The following is an 18,683-nucleotide window of genomic DNA, read 5'->3' as shown; positions in this document are numbered from 1 at the left end:
ATGTAGACCAGCTAAGCACCATGACCCAAAGTCTGCACAGCCAACACAGGCCGTGTAGACCAGCTAAGCATCATGACCCAAAGTCTGCACAGCCAACACAGACCATGGAGACCAGCTAAGCACCATGACCCAAAGTCTGCACAGCCAACACAGACCATGGAGACCAGCTAAGCACCATGACCAAAGGCTGCACAGCCAACACAGACCATGGAGACCAGCTAAGCACCATGACCAAGGGCTGCACAGCCAACACAGACCATGGAGACCAGCTAAGCATCATGAACCAAAGGCTGCACAGCCAACACAGACCATGGAGACCAGCTAAGCATCATGAACCAAAGGCTGCACAGCACACACAAAACAGCTGGAGAGTGAAGTTTAAACAAAACATCCAGTCAGGGACATTCCATATTTAAACCGTAACAGCAAGCTCTTCTATGCTCTAGAAAAATTATGTCAAACATCCTTTTAGATGTCAGAATAAAAGGGGTAGTGTTGGGGCTGGAGAGATGGCTGAGTGGCTAAGAGCACTGACTGCTCTTCCAGAGAACCCGGGTTCTATTCCCAGATAGCAACTGCCTGTAATCCAGGGATCTGATGCCTTCTTCTGGCCTTTGTGGGCACCAAGATCGCACAAAGTACACAGACATACTTTCAGGCACAACACTTATATACATAAAAATGCATTTTTAAAAGAATAGTGTTTACATCTCAAACAGAGCATCCATTCAGCCTTATATTCACTTATTCATAGCAACCTATTGCAAATGAAATAGTCTATCTCAATTAATAAGAGAAGTGAACTGAAATTGTTTATTTGTATATTTTAAATCTCTCACCAGAGCATATTTTTCTTAAAAACAAAAAAAAAATCAAGAAAGTTTTGTCCCATGTCTGGTCATCTTAGAGAGGCATATAAGAGGTGGTTGAAAGTGGTGCTGGCATAACCGGATGTGGACATATAAAAGAATGCTAATAGATCCATATCTATCACCCTGAATACAACCCAAGTCCAAATGAATAAAAGACTTCAACATAAATCCAGCTACACTGAACCTGATAGAAGAGAAAGTGGGAAATAGCCCTGAATGTGTTGGCACAGGAGACAACTTCCTGAACAGAACACCAATAGCACAGACACTAAGTTCAACAATTAATAAATGGGACCTCATGAAACTGAAAAGTTTCTGTAAGGCAAAGGACACCATCAATAGGACAAAACAGCAGCCTACAGAATGGGAAAAGATCTTCATCAACCATCACATCTGACAGAGGGCTGATTTCCAAAATATATAAAGAACTCAAGAATTAGACATCAAAAACCCAAATAATCCTATTAAAAATGGGATACAGATCTAAACAGAGAATTCTCAACAGAAGAATCTCAAAGAGCTGAGAAACACTTAAAGAATTGTTCAACATCCTTAGCCATCAGGGAAATGCAAATTAAAATGACTGAGATTCCATCTTTTACCTGTCAGCATGGTTAAGATCAGAAACACAAGTGACAATTCATGCTGGAGAGGATGTGGAGCAAGGGGAACACTCCTCCATTGCTGGTAGGAGTGCGAACTTGTACAGCCACTTTGGAAACCAATATGGAGGTTTCTCAGAAAATTGGGAATCAATGTACCTCAGGACCCAGCTATGCCACTCTCGGGCATAGACCCAAAGGATGCTCAATCATACCACAAGAACACTTGCTCAACTATGTTCATAGAAGCTTTATTCATAATAGCCAGAACGTGGAATCAACCTAGATGTCCCTCAACCAAAGAATGGATAATGAAAATGTCCATTTACACAATGAAGTATTACTCAGTTGTTGAAATCAATGACATCAGGAAATTTGCAGGCAAATGAATGGAACTAGAAAAAAAATCCTGAATAAGGTAATCCAGATCCAGAAAGACAGGCATGGTATGTACTCACTCATAAGTGGATATTAATTATAAAGTAAAGGATAATCATGCTACAATCCACAACCCCAGAGAAGCTAGGCAGCAGCGGGGACACTCGAATCTCCCTGGGAAGGAAAAATGAAGAGATTTTGTGGGTGGACTGAGGGGCAGGGGGGATGGAAATATGAGAGATCAGGTAGGGATGGGTATGGGGGACAGTACTGGAAGAGACAACTGGAAAGGGAGCGTTTTCATGTTAGGTAGAAACCTTGTAGAAGGGAAACTCTGATGCCTAACAACAGCAGATATCTAACCTGAACTGGCCATCTCCTGTGACCAGGCAAGACTTCCAGTGGCGGGAGTGGGACCCCAACCCAGCCACAGAACCTTCGACCTACAGTCTGTCCAGCCTATGGGATGTGCCACGATAGGAGGTGGCACCGAGATTGTGGGAGTGGCCAACAGTGGCTGGTCCAGCCTGAGACCCATGCCACAAGAGTGAACCTACTTCTGGCACTGCCTGGAGTGCCAGGACCCAGAAGCCGGATGGTCCAGAGACCTAGGATAGAACCAAACGCAACTGGAGAAAAAAAGTCAATGTAACGATGCCTAATGATATTCTGCTATATTTATAGATTGGTGACGACCCCAGTTGTCATCACAGAGGTCTCACCCAGAAACTAGTGGGAACAGATGCAGAGACCCACTGCCACACATTGGACCAAGCTCAGGGAATCCTACTGAAGAGAGGGAGGAAGGATTGTAGAAGCCAGAGGGGTCAAGGACACCACAGATCAACTAACCTGGGCTCACAGGGGCTCACAGAGACTGAACGGACAACCAGGGAGCCTGCATGGGACTGACGTAGGCACTCAGAACATATGTGACAGCTGTGTAGATTGGTCTTCTTGTGGGACTCCTAACAGTGGGAACAGGGGCTGTCTCTGACTCTTTTGCTGGCTTTTGGGACTCAATTCCACATACTGGTTGCCTTAATATATGGGAGGTGCTTCGTCTTACTACAACTTGATATGTCATGTTTTGTCACTATCCATGGGAGGCCTGCCCTTTTCTGAAGAGAAAAGGAGAAGTGGATGGGAGAGGAGGAGAGGGGAGGGGAGGGGCTGGGAGGAGAGGAGGGAAACTGTGATGTAAAATAAATAAACAAATATTAAAAGAAAGAGTTGGTTGAATGTGGGGAGAGATGGAAGGAAGGATGAATGGATGGGTAGATTAGTAAGTAGATGGAAGGACAGATAAACAGATGAATGTGCAGATTTCAAAAGCCAATGAATGAATTGATATATCCCCTAACAACCACTAGAAACTGTTGTCCAAGTTGTAAATACAAAATATCCAAGGTCAGGCAAAAGTGACCTAGCTATAATTTGCCTAATAAACTAGAAAAGAAAAATAGAGATGACCTCACTAGACAGGGACATGTTCGCCTTCGCTACCCTCTGTCTTCCCCCAAGCCTCAGTCAGCTGACTTAGCATCACTACTCACTTGTGGTGGAGCAGGGTTTGCCATCAGGTCCTCACTCACACCTCTCCACAATGGAGCTGACACCTGTGGTCCCCGAGATGTTCCCCCAGGGGGTGTTTGAGGGGCAGCTAACTAAGAGGGCGCTCAGAGTGGGTGGAGGAATTGGCCCATGTAAGGTCACAGAGCTACAGCCTCCTCCCTTCAAAAGCCTGCCTGTGCTTTAGAAGCTACAGGAAACTGTCAAAGAAGGTTCAGCGCAGCCAACATGTGGTGGGGCGTCCTCAGCTTGCTGTCCTGGGTCCCGTTGCAAGGTAAGGACTTAGAGTGAAGGGGTGTTTTGGTTTGTGTTTTTCTTCTTTTGCTCAGCTGACTTAACATTTTCGCCAAGCCTACCTGTCAGTCAACTGTGTTCATGGAGACTACTATGGCAGACAACCCAGGTCATTTTGCTAATACTGCTCTAGCTGTATCAACATACACACCTAGTTACTGTGCCCATTCTGTCTCCTGTTAACTGCTCTTCAGGGTACAGGGACAGTATGGCATGCATCTGTGGATCTGTTATGGTGAAATGTAATCAGCTGCCTAGTCAAAACTTCCTTGTGTATAAGTCTTTGTCAAATATTTTAATTTCTCTAAAATTCAGTTTTTTTGCCTCTTTAGATGAAGATGTTAATAAAAGTTTGAACTGTCAAACTCCACATTATAAGAAAATCCTGAATGCAAAAACTTTTGGGAAGTGGCAAGGCTTAATTCTACTCAATTCTAATGTCCTTCAGAGATAATACTATCCTAGTGAAAACTGGTTCGTTTTAAACATATATTTGTTTTTAATTCTATGTGGATGAGAGCTGTGCCTGCCTGAGTCTGTGTAACATGTGCATGCAGTGTCCAGGGGCCCAGAAGGGCAAGGTGGATCTCCTGGAACTGGAGTTACAGATGGTCTTGAGCTGCCATGCGAGAGCTGACAGTGAACCCGAGTCCTCTGCCGGAGCAGCAGGTGCTCTGAACCGCTGAACCACCTCTCCAGCTCCGAAAGCCACTTACTTTATAGAAATCGGTTACATTTTACTATCATTTGGTTTTTGAAGCCTAATTCTACCATAGCATTATGAACATTAGAGAAAGATGCCATGACATTTTTAGCTTAGGTCAAACTAGTCCTACCCCAGAGTCGGGGAAAGGGTGAGGGATCGTTTACTGGTATCACAGGTCTCTGACGGCCCTTGCATCAGATGTATGGGGAGGGACCACGTACAGAGAGCCACTGCTCAGCTTCATTGTTTTGGTTGCTTCCCAATAGTGACTCTCCTGCTCTGTTCCAGGAAACATGCCTATCCCTCTCATTTGCATTCATTTCAGAACGGTAACTGAAGGATGCTATTTTGCAGGGGGCCGGGGCGGGGGCGGAGGGGGGGCAACATTTTTTTTTTTTACATAGTTTTTCAGTTCCCTGATCTGTGTATTTCAATTAGTGCCTTCCTTTCCATTCCCTGTACCCTGAGGCACTTAACAAGGGTTCTGTTTTGGTAATGAACGACATTAGTTTCTTCGGTAAGTGGCTTAAAGAACAGCTAATGCATTCTGAAAGGGTACATTTAGACAGCCAAATTTAGTATGATTTCAATTATTCCAAGGTCTAAAGCCTTCAGCTGACCTTAACTTTTCCAGGCTTCAAACTTTTCCCACATTAAAAAAAAAATACATCATAGAAATATTTTTTAAACAAACAGCAAAAACAGGAGTCATAACTTAAACCTAATCTGAACTTGGCAGCAGATGCATATCTGTAATATCAGCATTTGAGCCAGGAGGATCACCATGAGTTTAAGATCAATCTAGGCTATGTAGTGGATATCAGTAATTGCAGTGCAACATGGCAAGACCCTGTCTCAAAAAAATAAGAAAACAAAAAGATAAGCTTAAGATAAGTCTGCCAGGCCATGCAACCTGTATGTGCACATGTAGCCTACTGAGGTCAGAGGCATCGGATTTCCCAGGAGCTGGAGTTACAGATGTTTGCAAACCACCCAATGTGTGTGCTGGGAATCGAGCTAGGGTCCTCTGCAAGAGCAGTATTCTCTTAACTGCCTAGCCATCTCTCCAGCCCTGATGTGGATGAAGAACTCAGGGCTTATTCTGACTTAGACATTCTGAAAGATTCAATACTGAAAGAACCCAAACTCAAAATCCCCCCACCCAGACGACACAGACCCTCAGGGGCATTTGAACCACCACTGGTCACTCTAACCTAAACCTGCTCAGGCTCCTCAGAGTCCCGTGTGAGCAGGAGCTGGCCATGCCGCTTCTTGTGAGCATCAGCTTTGACACAGCTGCAAATTGTCAGCTGATTTTAGCAAATTAGGCAGCAGGAAAATCACTGTGGTGGCTTCTAAGGCTGCCAGAGATTTGCAGACAAAAGAATTTCAAGATCTTGGAGCCTGCCCCTCCTTTCCAGGCTCCTGGAATGAATAACCTCTAGGGTGGATAAAACTTAAGGAGAATGAGTCGTGTTTTGTTTGTTTGTTTGTTTGTTTTTTGTTTTTCCAAATTCGTTCCTCTCACTTACATTGTGGCCGAGGAAAAGGTCAAACCCAGCCAAGTTTCCACCCTTTTTTCTAGCTGTGGGAAGGGCTTCTGCAAACTGAAGAATTCCTTTGTTCCCTTGAGTCAAGCCAGCCTCTTTATGAGGGTCTGGAAGATGATTTGATTTTGACAAGTCTAATTGATTTTCACAGCTGCAGTTTCTCTGCCTTGTCTATCTAAAAATAATACAAATCTCTCTTTGTAATGATTTTCACTGAAGCACATTTCTGCCTAACTTGCCATAAGAGCCAGAGAAACAGGACTCCAATCTGAGAACTCACTCACTATGTTTTTAGCTTTCATTCAGTTCAAGTCTCTATCATTTGACGTCACAGTTGCGGAGAAAAATTAGAGTTCTGTTAACATATTTGTCTCTGAAGATTTACATTTGTCCCTTTCGCCCATTAATTCAACTAATATCTAAAAACCTAACTTTGTTCTGGTCCCTGGGAGTGTATAGTGAATGGATGGCACACTGCCTCCACTTCTAGCCATTTGTTATCCATTATCCGAGATAGACCTGTGACCACACAGTGTAAAGGAATGCACTAAGTGTAAAACCACTCAAAGCCTTTGAGTATGTAGAAGAGAGATCCAGTCAGTTGGAAGGAAGGAGGTAAAGGCCTGTTTTCAAGTTTGTTTTTCTTTTTATATGTATTGGGTGGTACGTATGTGTGTGAACATGTGTGTGCACATGTGTGGAAACCCAAGTTTGATATTGAAAGTCTTCCTTGATAACTCTTCACTTATTCATTTTGAGGCAGGGTCTCCCACTTTCTCATTTTGAGGCAAGGTCTCTCCATCAAACCTAGAGCTTGCCAATATGGCTGCTCTCACTAGCCAACTTGGTCCAGAGATCCTGTCTCTGTCTCCTGAGTGTGGGAATGGCGAAGGAGCCACCAGCCCCTCCAAGTATTCATGTTCTAGGGATCAAACTCCCATCTTCTTGCTTGCTCAACACAAGCTTTTAGCACTGAGCAGTTACCAAAGCCTTCTACTTGGAAGTTTTGACAAAAGTTGGGACTTATGAGTTGAGTCTCCCTAAGGAGGGTCTTGGAGGAGATAAGCAAGGCTCTGCGTAGGCCGTGAGAACATCTGGGCAAAAGTGGCTTTTCAGCCTGGATCTTCCAGGACCCAACAAGTGTCCCTTCACCTGGAATATCTGGGAGGAGCATCATCAAGTGAGACATGAGGAGGAGAACCTGAGGAAAACCATCAGGAATTTTAGCCTGATGCCGACATACAAAGGCAGCCATAGGAAACACTTTTAAGTATTCCTTATTTCGCTTTAAAAATTATATGTATGTGGGATGTGGGGGTGGGTGGGTGGAGTATCAGTGAAGGACAGAAGCATCAGATTCTCCTGGAGCTGGAGTTATAGACAGCTGTGAATTGCTGGATGTGGGTACTAGGAACTGAACTCAAGTTCTCTGCAAGAGTAGTTCATGCTCTTTCTTAATTATTTTATTTTAAGAATATGAGTGTTTTGTCTGCATATATGCCTGTGCCCCCATATGCATGCCTCATGCCCTCAGAAGCCAAAGAGGACATTGGATCCCTTGGAACTAGAGTTACAGACAGTTGGGAGCCACCCGTGAGTGCTGGGAATTAAACTCTCCTCCGGAAGAGCAGCAAGTGCTCCTAACTGCTGAGCCATCTCTCGAGCCCCAGGAACTATTTTAAGTGAAGGAAAAGCATACTGTCTTCTAAACGTCAGTCTGAAAGCTAATGGGTGGTGAATTAGAGGCAAGGACAGCTAGAAGACAATTGTCGGAATGGTCCAGCAAGAAGCAATGGGAGCCCCAGCCAAGGCCACAGCCACAGTGGGAAAAGGAAGGCTGGGTTGATTCAATCAGTGCTTGGAAGAAATGAGAGGCTAGTGTGCTTGTCGAATGTCTGGGTGCCGTGGCTGGTGACCACGTTAACTAAGTAAGGAGGCACTGGGGTGGAGCCTATGGCATGTCTGTATTAGTTATGAGAGCACCAGAGACTCAGGGAACGGGACAGGTCGCAGATTTCAATTGCGCATGCTGAGTTTGGGACCCCGCAACAGACTTGCTCTGCTTTGACTTTGAATTTATTACATACAACAATTGGGTATAAGTCAATGTCTTAAAAAGAATATTTTATTGTTTTTTTTTCAGTCCCTCTGATGACCTATAGAAAGACCCTCCACAGAAACTCTCCCCTGAACTTGGGAAGGGCCAAGGGCTCTTAGGAAGGCACTGGCTTCCCCTGTGTGTGCTTCTGGGCGTGACTACCACTCACCCTTTGCTTGAAAGTTAGTCACATGTGTTTTGATGAGATACCATCCACCGACAGTAACATTAGTTTATTTTTGTGGGTGGTGTGTGTGTGTGTGTGTGTGTGTGTGTGAGAGAGAGAGAGAGAGAGAGAGAGAGAGAGAGAGAGAGAGAGAGAGAGTGTATGCGAGCATGTGTGCACGTGTGTGTGCATGTGTGTGTGTATACACTTGTGTATGCTGGTGCACCCATACAAAGGTCAGCAGAGCACACTGGATACCCTCCTCTAATGTTCTCCCCCTCATTCCCTTGAGACAGTGTCTCCATTAAGCCTAAGCCCACTGTTTCGGCCAGCCTGGCCTTAGCTACCACCAGGGATCTGCCTGTCTCTGAGCCCCCAACACTTGGCTTATAAGCACACACAAACCACACAGGCATGCCTGGCTTTTCTTTTTATGTGGGTGCTGGGGACTTGAACTCAGGTCTGCATGCTTGCAGAGCATATGTTCTTACCCACTGAGGCATCGTCTTCCAAGTCCAGGACCGTTAGTTTACCTGTGAGAGGGAAGAGAAGATGAAGAGTCCAAGCCCATTTCTATACAGTCATGCGTGGTGGAGCACTGGCAAGCTTCTGTCCATCATGTCTCTACAGCAGACCGCATACACTGTGGCCCCACAAGATCACCACGTGGTCTGAGTGTGCAGCGAGCCACACTCTCCAAGTCTGTGTAAACACTAAGTACACTTGATGAAGGGGGAAAGGGGGGCCTGTGAGGCGGCTCAGCGGGTTAGGGGACATGGTGCCAAGACGTCTGACCTGGTTTGCATCCAAGAGGTCCACATGGTGAAAGGATAGAAGCAGTCCCTACAAGGTGTTTCCTGACCTCCGCATGTGCGCTACGATGCACTCACTCACGTCCTTACATAAACACACCGAGAGGGAAATGAATAAGTATGTATGTAGTTAGACAGACAGACAGACGGATAGATAGATAGGTGATAGATAGATAGATAGATAGATAGATAGATAGATAGATAGATAGATAGATAGATAGATAGATAGATAGATAGGTGATAGATGATAGATAGATGACAGATGGATGGATGGATGGATAGATAGATAGATAGATAGATAGATAGATAGATAGATAGATAGATAGATAGATAGATAGATAGATAGATAGATAGATAGATACATGTAATAATTTTTTTAGAGGACAAGAAAAGAAGAAAAAAGTCAGCACCATGGGATCAACCATCAACACTGTAAAAATAAGTATACTTCACGGTATTTGCACAGTGATGAAATCTCCTAACCACACAGTCCATAAGAAAAGGCTCAAAGTGTGGCCTTGTAACACATGGCCATTAGTGGCTGCATGCATCCGGTCACTGAGATAACCAAGCCCAGAAGACAGTCCGTCCCTCAGTCAACACAGCCTAGGGCTGAAGGAGGTGATAAGACATTACAGCCATCCATCGCTGGGCTCCCCCTAGGACTGATCTACAGATGAGAATGTTGCAGGCTGGACGGGGAGAAGTAGGAAGCTGGCACAGGACATGGAGGGTATGAGAAAAGTTAAGAGTGAGTGAGAATGCTGTCAGTGTGTCGTTAGCACTGACGGGGAGGAAGTGGTAAGCAAAAAACAAGAACCCACACCTCGTTGCTCTGACGACAGGTGAAAGTTGGACTGCAAACTTAGGTGAAAGAAAGTGACAAGACGGCTGAACTTCCCATTCAGGATCCACCGGCAGGAAGAGGACCGTGGATGTCTTCTCCTCCGAAGGCCGCTCCCTCTGGACGGCATCCTCCTCTCGCGCCCTTGGACAGAGCTTAGGCACCCCGAGTCATCGTTTGAGTATTCTTTTAAGCAAAGCTGGGTGGGCCTGTGGCTTCACAGGGGACTAGCCTTCCTTTCTACACCAACTTCCTGCTGCAGGATCCAACGCGGGGCCAAAATAAGAGCAGCAAAGCAAAGCAAGGACTGGTGTCTCGGCCGAGCTCGGCACCTCAATCGTAGACCTTCCGGTCTGCATCTCAGGTCTCAATAAACGTGACGGGTTTGACCGGCAGCCCCACACGTTAAGTTTTCAGCCGCAAGAGCAGCTGCTGCTGATCTCAGGGTGAATAATACCTTCGCCTGTGCTAAAAAGCCACGGTACAGTGTATCACAATCTGACAACATTGAAAGAGTCTACCGACTCTGTTCAATTCATGAGCAGGAGATTATGTCCCCTGTTCTGGCTACAGGCCTCATTGCTTAGTTCTGAAAACGACGATGTCTGGATTGGTTACTTAGTTACTTAGTAACCAAAGCTGAGGCCTGTGGCATGCTACGCACATACTCTACCACTGGAGCTGTGTCCCCAGCTCCACAAATCTGTGTGTGTTTGTGTGTACATATTTAAATAGGTGTGTACACATATGTGTGGGCATGTGTGTACACGGGTGTGGAAGCCAGAGGTAAACACTGAGTGTATTCAACATCATTTTCTACTTTTTTCTTTTTCTTTTCTCTCTCTCTCTCTCTCTCTCTCTCTCTCTCTCTCTTTTTTTTTTTTTTTTTTGAGAGAGAGACAGAGGGTGTCTCTTTGAACCTGGAGCTCATCTATCCCACTAGGCTAGCTGGCTAGCAAGTCCCAGGGGTCCACCTGTCCCCACCTCCACTGGGATATTGCAGATGAATATTCTGTGCTTGTTATATATATTTTAGTGGATGCTGGGGTCCAAGCTCAGATCCCCGGGACTGCATGGCAAGCGCTTTACATCTAAGCCATCCCTCAGCCTCGCAAGGACGCATCGTTCTTTCTCCACATTGGCTGACGGTATGGGTGTTGGTCAATTAGGGCTAGAACCAACTGTTTTCCCATGAAAATAAGTGTGAACACAAGACGAAAATGCTGGGTTATTATTGCTATAGCCTACGTGGAAATTAAGGACTGGAGATGGAATGCACACAAAATAGCTGCAATCCTGAGTACCCAGAACAATCCAAAGCATTTTTCCAGATATTTAAAATTCTTTCGAGGATGTTGGGTATGGTGGCTGGTGTCTGTAATCCCAGCACTCGGGAGTCTGGGACAGGAGGATCAGGAGCTCGGTGCCAGTTTGGGCTACAGAGTGAGTTCAGAGGCAGTCGGTGTTGCCCCCTTGGGTTATGTAGTGAGTTCAAGGTCGGTCTGGGCTACATGAGACATTGTTTCAAAGAAGATTCTTTTTTACAATGTGTGTATCACTAGGAAATAAACTATCCCACCTTTTTTTTTTTTCATTTTTAGATTGCAGATAGGGCTGTAAAGCATTTGCTGTTGATAATTTATAAGCACGGTGTTCTTTCGGTTGGATAGTTTTGAATCCCTCCTGGGTAAGAATTATATTATACCAAGGAAAAACAGTTTAGCTTTAAAACTTGAAGCAATAATGCATCATGATGAATGTGCCGACTGAGTAAAAACCAGTTTACTCTTCCTTTATTTTCTTTCTGGAACAATACATTTGTCACTGCTTAGAGTCAGTTCATTATTTTCCGTGATTCAGGGAAATTAGACTCTTACATTTGCTAGAGAAAGTCCCTCTGTGGTGGAAGCTATCTGGGGTGGATCTATATATTCCCAGTGACCAACAGCTCTAACAAGTCACTGGAGCATCCCAGAGCGTGTGTGTGTGTGTGTGTGTGTGTGTGTGTGTGTGTGTGTGTGTGTGTGTGTACGATCCAGGGCATGTGTGTATGATGGGGATTCAACCCGGGGCTTCTCCATTGCTAAGAAGCACTGAGCAGCACCAGGGATCATAGACAGCTGACGTAATACTTAAACTTGCAGATGACCCATTTTATAAACTGAGGCTATCAATGCTGTTTTCTGGGGGTTCATCACTCTGACAGGCCTATGTAGTTACAGACGTCCGCACCCTCAGATTCCAGTCCTGTGACCTCTGTGTCCTTGAGCCTGATGGATTTACTCATCTGTAAAGTGAGCAACAGATCTTTCCTTTGGGGCTGGAGCAAGGGCTTTTGCGGCCAGGGCACTTGCTACCGGGTTTGACAACCTTAGTTCCATCGTGGGACTCGCTGGGCAGAGGCGCGAGCTGAGAGATTGGGGCTGTCCTCTGGCCGCCACACCTGTGCACACATGCATGCTGCCTGACCTTCCCCATCTCCCCTTCCTCAGCAGCCTCGCTGACCATGGAAACCATCACAGTGGAGGAAGGCCAGACACTCACCCTGAAATGTGCAACTTCTCTGAGACAGGATGCCTCTCTCCAGTGGCTGGCCCCTTCCGGCTTTACCATTTTTTTTAATCAGCATCCTGGTAAGTGGGGTGAAGGGAGGGAAAAAAATGATAAACCTCAACCTAAGGGATTTCCAGCTGGGGCAGATCAGTGGCACAAAGGCCCACATGAGTCACCCAAAGGGTGGGCTCAGCCCACCCACTGCAACACGTGACTCACACCCCTGAAGCCTGTTCTTTGACACAGAGCGGCTTTTGGGGGGACAGGAAGTTTGAAGTGGAAACCCCATCAGAAAGGTTGTTAAGGGGGCTCAAACTTACAAAGCACCTTTCCACGGCTGTATCTCTCACCCCCACATCACTTTTTGACTCTCAATGGCCGGGAAACACCCACAGCAAAGCCATAGGTAGGCAGCGGGTTGCCTTGGTGGACCTTCCTGTGAAGCTGACGCACGACCTCGTGTCTGGAGTCAGCAGCGAAGTCACATTACCAAGCACAAGTCTGCCCCTGTCGGACTTAACACCAAGATCTCCAGGCACTGGAAACTGATGGAATGCCCTTTAGTCAGGACAGTCACGCCTTTCTCATGTCACACATGAGGTGTGTGCTGCCTGCTTGAGAGAGAAAGGGGACAAACTTCATGAGTCGCTGGGACCTTAGACAGGAATGTACCAAAGACTCTTTATAAGGAGACCATTTGATATCTCTAATACCCCTAGCTGTCAAGTACTCGAGAAAATCAGAGTCAGCAAAGTTCCATTTATGTTCATAAATAGAGCCACTAAAAAATAGATATGCTGTGTCAATACTGCTTAATTGATACATTAAATATAAAGTAGCCAAATAGATTGCTTTACCAGCTGTTAACAGTGGAGTCCAATAATAGACTCAGTAGATACAAGTTGAGAAAAGTGGTGGAGAAATGAACTGAGTAGGAATAGTTCTGTTAAATGAAGTTTTTTTTGGTTTTTTTTCCTGTTTGTTTTTCTTTGGAAGAAGGGGCAGTGAGACATTCTGGAGCGCTCTGCAGTAAAACCCCTTAATCTAAACCAAGATTCTCCAGGCGGAGTCATCTTGCCCTCTGGTTGGCATTTGGCAGTGACCGAGAACTTGATGGGGTTGTTACAAGTAGGAGTGGGGGTCCTGGGCTCTGGAATCTGGAAGGTAGAGGCCAGGCATGCACTAACCACCCACCCTTCACCATGCAGCCCACCACAACAAAGAACTCTTGACTCCAAGGTCAACAGAGATGAGACCGAAAACCCAGAGAGCTAGCTCGGGAGGCATGAGGTCCCAAGAGGCCCAGCCATCCTTCCGGATGACAAGTGTTCCCTTGGGCGGTGATCCAAGGTTGACTCTGTTTATACTGTGCGCTTAGTTAAGCACTGTTAACAGATTAAAGAGTAAATCAACAAAATCATTCTTTTCAGAGCCTCTGCTTTGCCCAGGGAGCTTTGACCTTACATGAAATTCCCAGGTCGGTATGTAAAATCAAATCAAGAGGAACCCTCCATGTTATTAGAACTTTGCAAGCTTGCTCTTTTTGTACTATCGGCCAATCCTTGGAAGGACTAAGGATGGAAATCCGCAGGAATCTTCAAATTGTAACGAACATTTTTTTAATTAAAATTTGAAGGCACTCAGCTGGCGTATTTATCTTCCATGGCTGACATTTGTTGTGACGTGGCAAACCACACAAACATCGGGTTCAAGAAGCAAACTATGGCCGGGCACCGTTCATTAAAAAAGCCGGGCGGTGGTGGTGCATGTGCATGCCTTTAATCCCAGTACTCGGGAGGCAGAGCCAGGCGGATCTCTGTGAGTTCGAGGCCAGCCTGGGCTACCAAGTGAGTCCCAGGAAAGGCGCAAAGCTACACAGAGAAACCCTGTCTCGAAAAACCAAAAAAAAAAAAAAAAATGGAAGTCGGGCGCAGTGGCACAGCCCTTTAATCCCAGCCCCAGGGAGGCAGAGGCAGGCGCTCCTGTGAGTGAGCTTTCCTCCTAACAATGTCTTTTCCCTCTTTCACAGCTTTAAAAAGTTCCAAATACCAGCTTCTCCACCACTCGGCCACAGAGCTCTCCATCCGGGTGCCCAATGTAACGCTGCAGGATGAAGGGGTGTATAAGTGCTTACATTACGAAAGTTCCGTGAGGACGAAGAAGCAAGTGAGGGTGATTGTGTTAGGTATGTTCCCAGCAGGGAAACTCTCCCTGGGCGTGACATAGTGATGAGCAAAATGCACCATTTTATTTATTCATTTTTTAATCTCAAAAATTCATCTGAGGCTGGGCGGTGGCAGTGCACTTCTTTAATCCCAGCAATCAGGAAGCAGAGGCAGGAGGATCTCTGTGAGTTCGAGGCCAGCCTGGTCTATAGAGTGAGTTCCAGGACAGCCAGGTCTACACCAAGAAACCCTGTCTTGGAAAACAAACAAACAGATAAACAAAACTTATCTGAGGAGGGGCATGTGCCACGGGCTCACACAGAGGGCAGAGGACCTTCCGAAGGATCGGCCTTTCCTTCCAGCACACAGATCTTGGGGACTGAACTCAGGTTGTTGGGCTTGCTGGCGTGTACCTCCACGTGCCGAGTCACCTCCCCCAGCCCACTCTACAATGAATCTCTTATAAGATTTATTTTATTTTTAATTATGTGTCTGTGTGGGGATAAAGTGTGGTTGCCCAAACAGGCCAGAAGATAGTGTCGGGTTCCCCTGGAGCTGTCAGGTGATTGGGAGTCACCCAACATGGGTGCTAGGAACCAAACACAGGTCCTGGGCAAGAACAATACTCCTTCTTATGCACTGAGCCATCCCTCCAGCTCCACAACGTACCATTTTTAAACTTGATATTTTAGTTTTAAAATTTTTTTCCTGTAATAAGGAATTACCACTGTACTCACCTTCTAAAAGCAGAGGACCTGAGTCCGCAGTCAGACTGTTAGTTCCTTGAAGGGTCTCTCATTCCCCTCTTCGTGGTGCCAACAAGTAATACACCTCAAATCCCCCCAGAGTCATTCCGTTCCTTCCCAAAGTCTGGATGAATTCAACATATATGTACAAGTGTGGTTCCCCATGAAATAAAAAAGCAAAAGTAGAACTGGAAAAAGGAAGAAGTCTGTAGCTAGAGTTTTCCTGCCTTGCCCACAGTCAGGACAAATCTTTGTCACCCGCCAGTCCCACAGCCGCTCAGACCCAACCAAGTAAACACAGAGACTTATTTTGCTTACAAACTGTATGGCCGTGGCAGGCTTCTTGCTAACTGTTCTTATATCTTAAATTAACCCATCTCCATAAATCTATACCTTGCCACGTGGCTCATGGCTTACCAGCATCTTTACATGCTGTTTGTCCTGGCGGCGGCTGGCAGTGACTCCTTCTGCCTTCCTGTTCTTTCTTTTCTCCTCTCTGTTAGTCCCACCTATACTTCCTGCCTAGCCACTGGCCAATCAGTATTTTATTTATTGGCCAATCAGAGCAACACATTTGCCATACAGAACATCCCACAGCAGAAGTCAGTTCAGCTGAAAATGATTTCCAGGACAGAAGTACAAAGAGAAAAGACCAGTGGGTTCTTGATAATGGAAATGTTCTTTTGATGTGAGGAAGGGGCATGAGGAATTTACCTTGCCCCTTATTTGCATAAACTTACAAACATTTAGAGCTAAAAGGCCAACTCCTCTGCATCACAGCTGACATACCAAGAAGCTGTAGGACTTGTCTGTTTCTACAGCCAGCTGGTGACACAAGTTGGATCTCTCCCCAGTGTGCTAGCAACCAAGCTTGTTGTAGCATCCCATCACATTCAGACTGCTGTTTGAATGATATCTTTTTGAGAATCCTAGGAACTAGTCACATGCTCAGAAACAAACATTCTGACCTCAGCCGGCTTGGTTCTTTGAAAGCGTAACACGATAGGATTCTGGGAAAAGTTCAACAAGAAATGTGGCCAGTAATTAGATAACTATACCTATAGCAGCCCCTAAGATTCATAGGTGATGTGCTTTGACAACATATGCAGACCAGGTGGATGGAAATCCTGTCATTCAGGAGAGTGCTTGTCATGTAAGCCTGACAAACTGGTTTAGGATGCCCACTACCCACATAAAAGCTGGGCACAGGCCACCTTTAACTCCAGCACCGATGAAGGGACGGGTACATCCCTGCAGCCCATTCGCCAGCCAGTCTAGCTGCATCCATGAGCTCCAGACCCAGTGGCAGACAGTGATTGAAGAATACTCCTGACATCTACCTCTGGCCTCTACAAACCTGTACATACTTCTACATAACTGTGCCCACATGCATGCCTACAACTAGTTCAGCACAGAAAAATTAATTTTCTTCCAGTGACTCCTTTCAAGCCGACTGTGGAAGCTTTGGTTCTCAGAAGGCAGAACGGTGAAAAACATGTTGTACTGAAATGCTCCACAGAGAGGAGCAAGCCCCCTCCGCAAATCACCTGGCTGCTGGGGCGTGATATGGAGATCTATGGTAAGTAGAGGAGAGAAAGGTTTCTTTGTTTTCTTTCTTGCTTAAATTTCCAAGAGCTTTTTAAATGTTATGGCGCCCTCTGGTGGCCAGAGGTGCCCAAAGACACCAGTCAATACATCAGTTTGGCTCCAGAGAAATTAGCCTTATAACAATCCATATTTTGTCTAGTGTTAGGGCTAACCTCAAATCACGAGCTTTTTCAAATCAGAGTAGAGAGATAAAGTGAGTTATCTATAATACTTCTTAAAAACTGACAAAATTCCCTAAATTGAGTGGCATAACATAGAGCATAAGCTTTCTTCACAGTCGTAAAATTGGAAACCTGTCGTTATGCGTACACATGATATTCAGCTTACCAAGTGGCTGTGTCCCAAGAAACCCCACTGCACGTTAAAAATCTCTTCATGAAAATCTTAATGCTTCAATTCACCAAACATCAAACAACCTCATCAACCTCAGACATACTTTGAGCACTCACATTATCCTACCACTCAGCAAAATCATGTATTACAAAGCACATTTCATAAAGAAATTTCCGAGCTGTGCATGTATTTTATTCAATTCTGTGCTGAAGGCAGTTAAAACACAGAACAACTGCCTGTATCTACGAGTGTGCCTGTGTGTGCTTTTGTACGTTTTAAGCTTGAGAAATCCTAAGCTGAGGCATCCTAAGTCAGGGAGTGTCTGTGATTAAACACACAAAGCCTTCCTTATATGTGGATACTGCATTGCACATACAGAGACCGATGAAAAGATAACAAGAGGCCGGTGTTATGGTTCATATAGGCAACCCCAGCACATGGAAGGCGGGGGGCAAGAGATGAGGCAAGCCTGAGCTACAGAGTGAGTCTTTAATACTGGAAGACTGTCTTTAATACTGTAAGAACGAAGAACCTACCTTTGTTTTAAGCAGGACAACTGTGATCTTGGGGGAACACATAGTGATGGCCCACATTTTAGTAGATGCTGCCTTTGCTGACTGTCCAATCATCTGCCCCCAAGAGCTGCAAGGGACTGTGCATTCTCGAGAAAGCTGAGGGCTAAGCGGGGTTCTAGGTAGAAAAGGCTTGAGACTCAGCTCTGTCTTCCAGGCCAGCACAATCCACTTCATCATAAAACTCCTTCATCAATGTCACCTTCGTGCTCTTGGGCTTTGTGCTTTCTGACAGTGAGTTGCCTTTCTTGTGTAACCCCGTAAGCTTTGCTCTTTCCTCCCCGGTACAAAGGGGAGGAACTTGCCCACTCTCCTTTACCCACGGCAGGCTGCGTGTCTTGCTGCTTGTCTTCCTGCCCACGCCCAATCCACCACAGGGCAGCTGTCTGAGGGTTAGACTGAGGTTCCGCTTGCCGTGCGAACCATCCAGTAGAGTTCCGCAGCCGCAACCTTTCCCGTCTCTTCACCTTGTTGCGTAGGCGGGCTCCACCATGAGTTTGAAACTGATGGGAAAACCTGTAACACCACCAGCACGCTCATAGTCCACTCGTACGGAAATAACTCAACAGTGCACTGCATTATCCGACACAGGGGCCTGCAAGGAAGCAAGCTGGTTGCCCCCTTCCGGTTTGAAGACTTGGGTAAGAAGAATGGTTCTGTTTAGATGTCTTTAATCTAGCTTAACATGGCTCTGGTGTCCTAGTGTGCTTCCATGTTGCTATGCTAAAACATTGACCCAAAACAATTTAAAGGAGGAAAGGATTTATTTAACCTTACAGCTCTCAGGTCACAGTCTATCATCGAGAGAACTC

General features: G+C 45.7%; 1 protein-coding gene across 1 annotated transcript in view; it reads left to right on the top strand.

Annotated features, from left to right (window-relative positions):
* The first annotated feature begins 3,620 nt into the window (after positions 1–3,620).
* Crtam (cytotoxic and regulatory T cell molecule) overlaps positions 3,621–18,683 on the top strand; it is a 29,953-nt gene continuing 14,890 nt past the window's right edge. The window contains exons 1-5 of the mRNA XM_015999718.3: positions 3,621–3,698; positions 12,387–12,527; positions 14,477–14,632; positions 16,794–16,937; positions 18,351–18,512. Coding sequence (XP_015855204.3) covers positions 3,653–3,698; positions 12,387–12,527; positions 14,477–14,632; positions 16,794–16,937; positions 18,351–18,512 — 649 coding nt within the window. The 5' untranslated portion in view covers positions 3,621–3,652. The remainder of the gene's footprint in view (positions 3,699–12,386; positions 12,528–14,476; positions 14,633–16,793; positions 16,938–18,350; positions 18,513–18,683) is intronic.

The sequence above is a fragment of the Peromyscus maniculatus genome, chromosome 7 (assembly GCF_049852395.1).
Source record: "Peromyscus maniculatus bairdii isolate BWxNUB_F1_BW_parent chromosome 7, HU_Pman_BW_mat_3.1, whole genome shotgun sequence".
NCBI lineage: Eukaryota > Metazoa > Chordata > Mammalia > Rodentia > Cricetidae > Peromyscus > Peromyscus maniculatus.
This window is presented reverse-complemented; position numbering and strand designations above follow the sequence as displayed.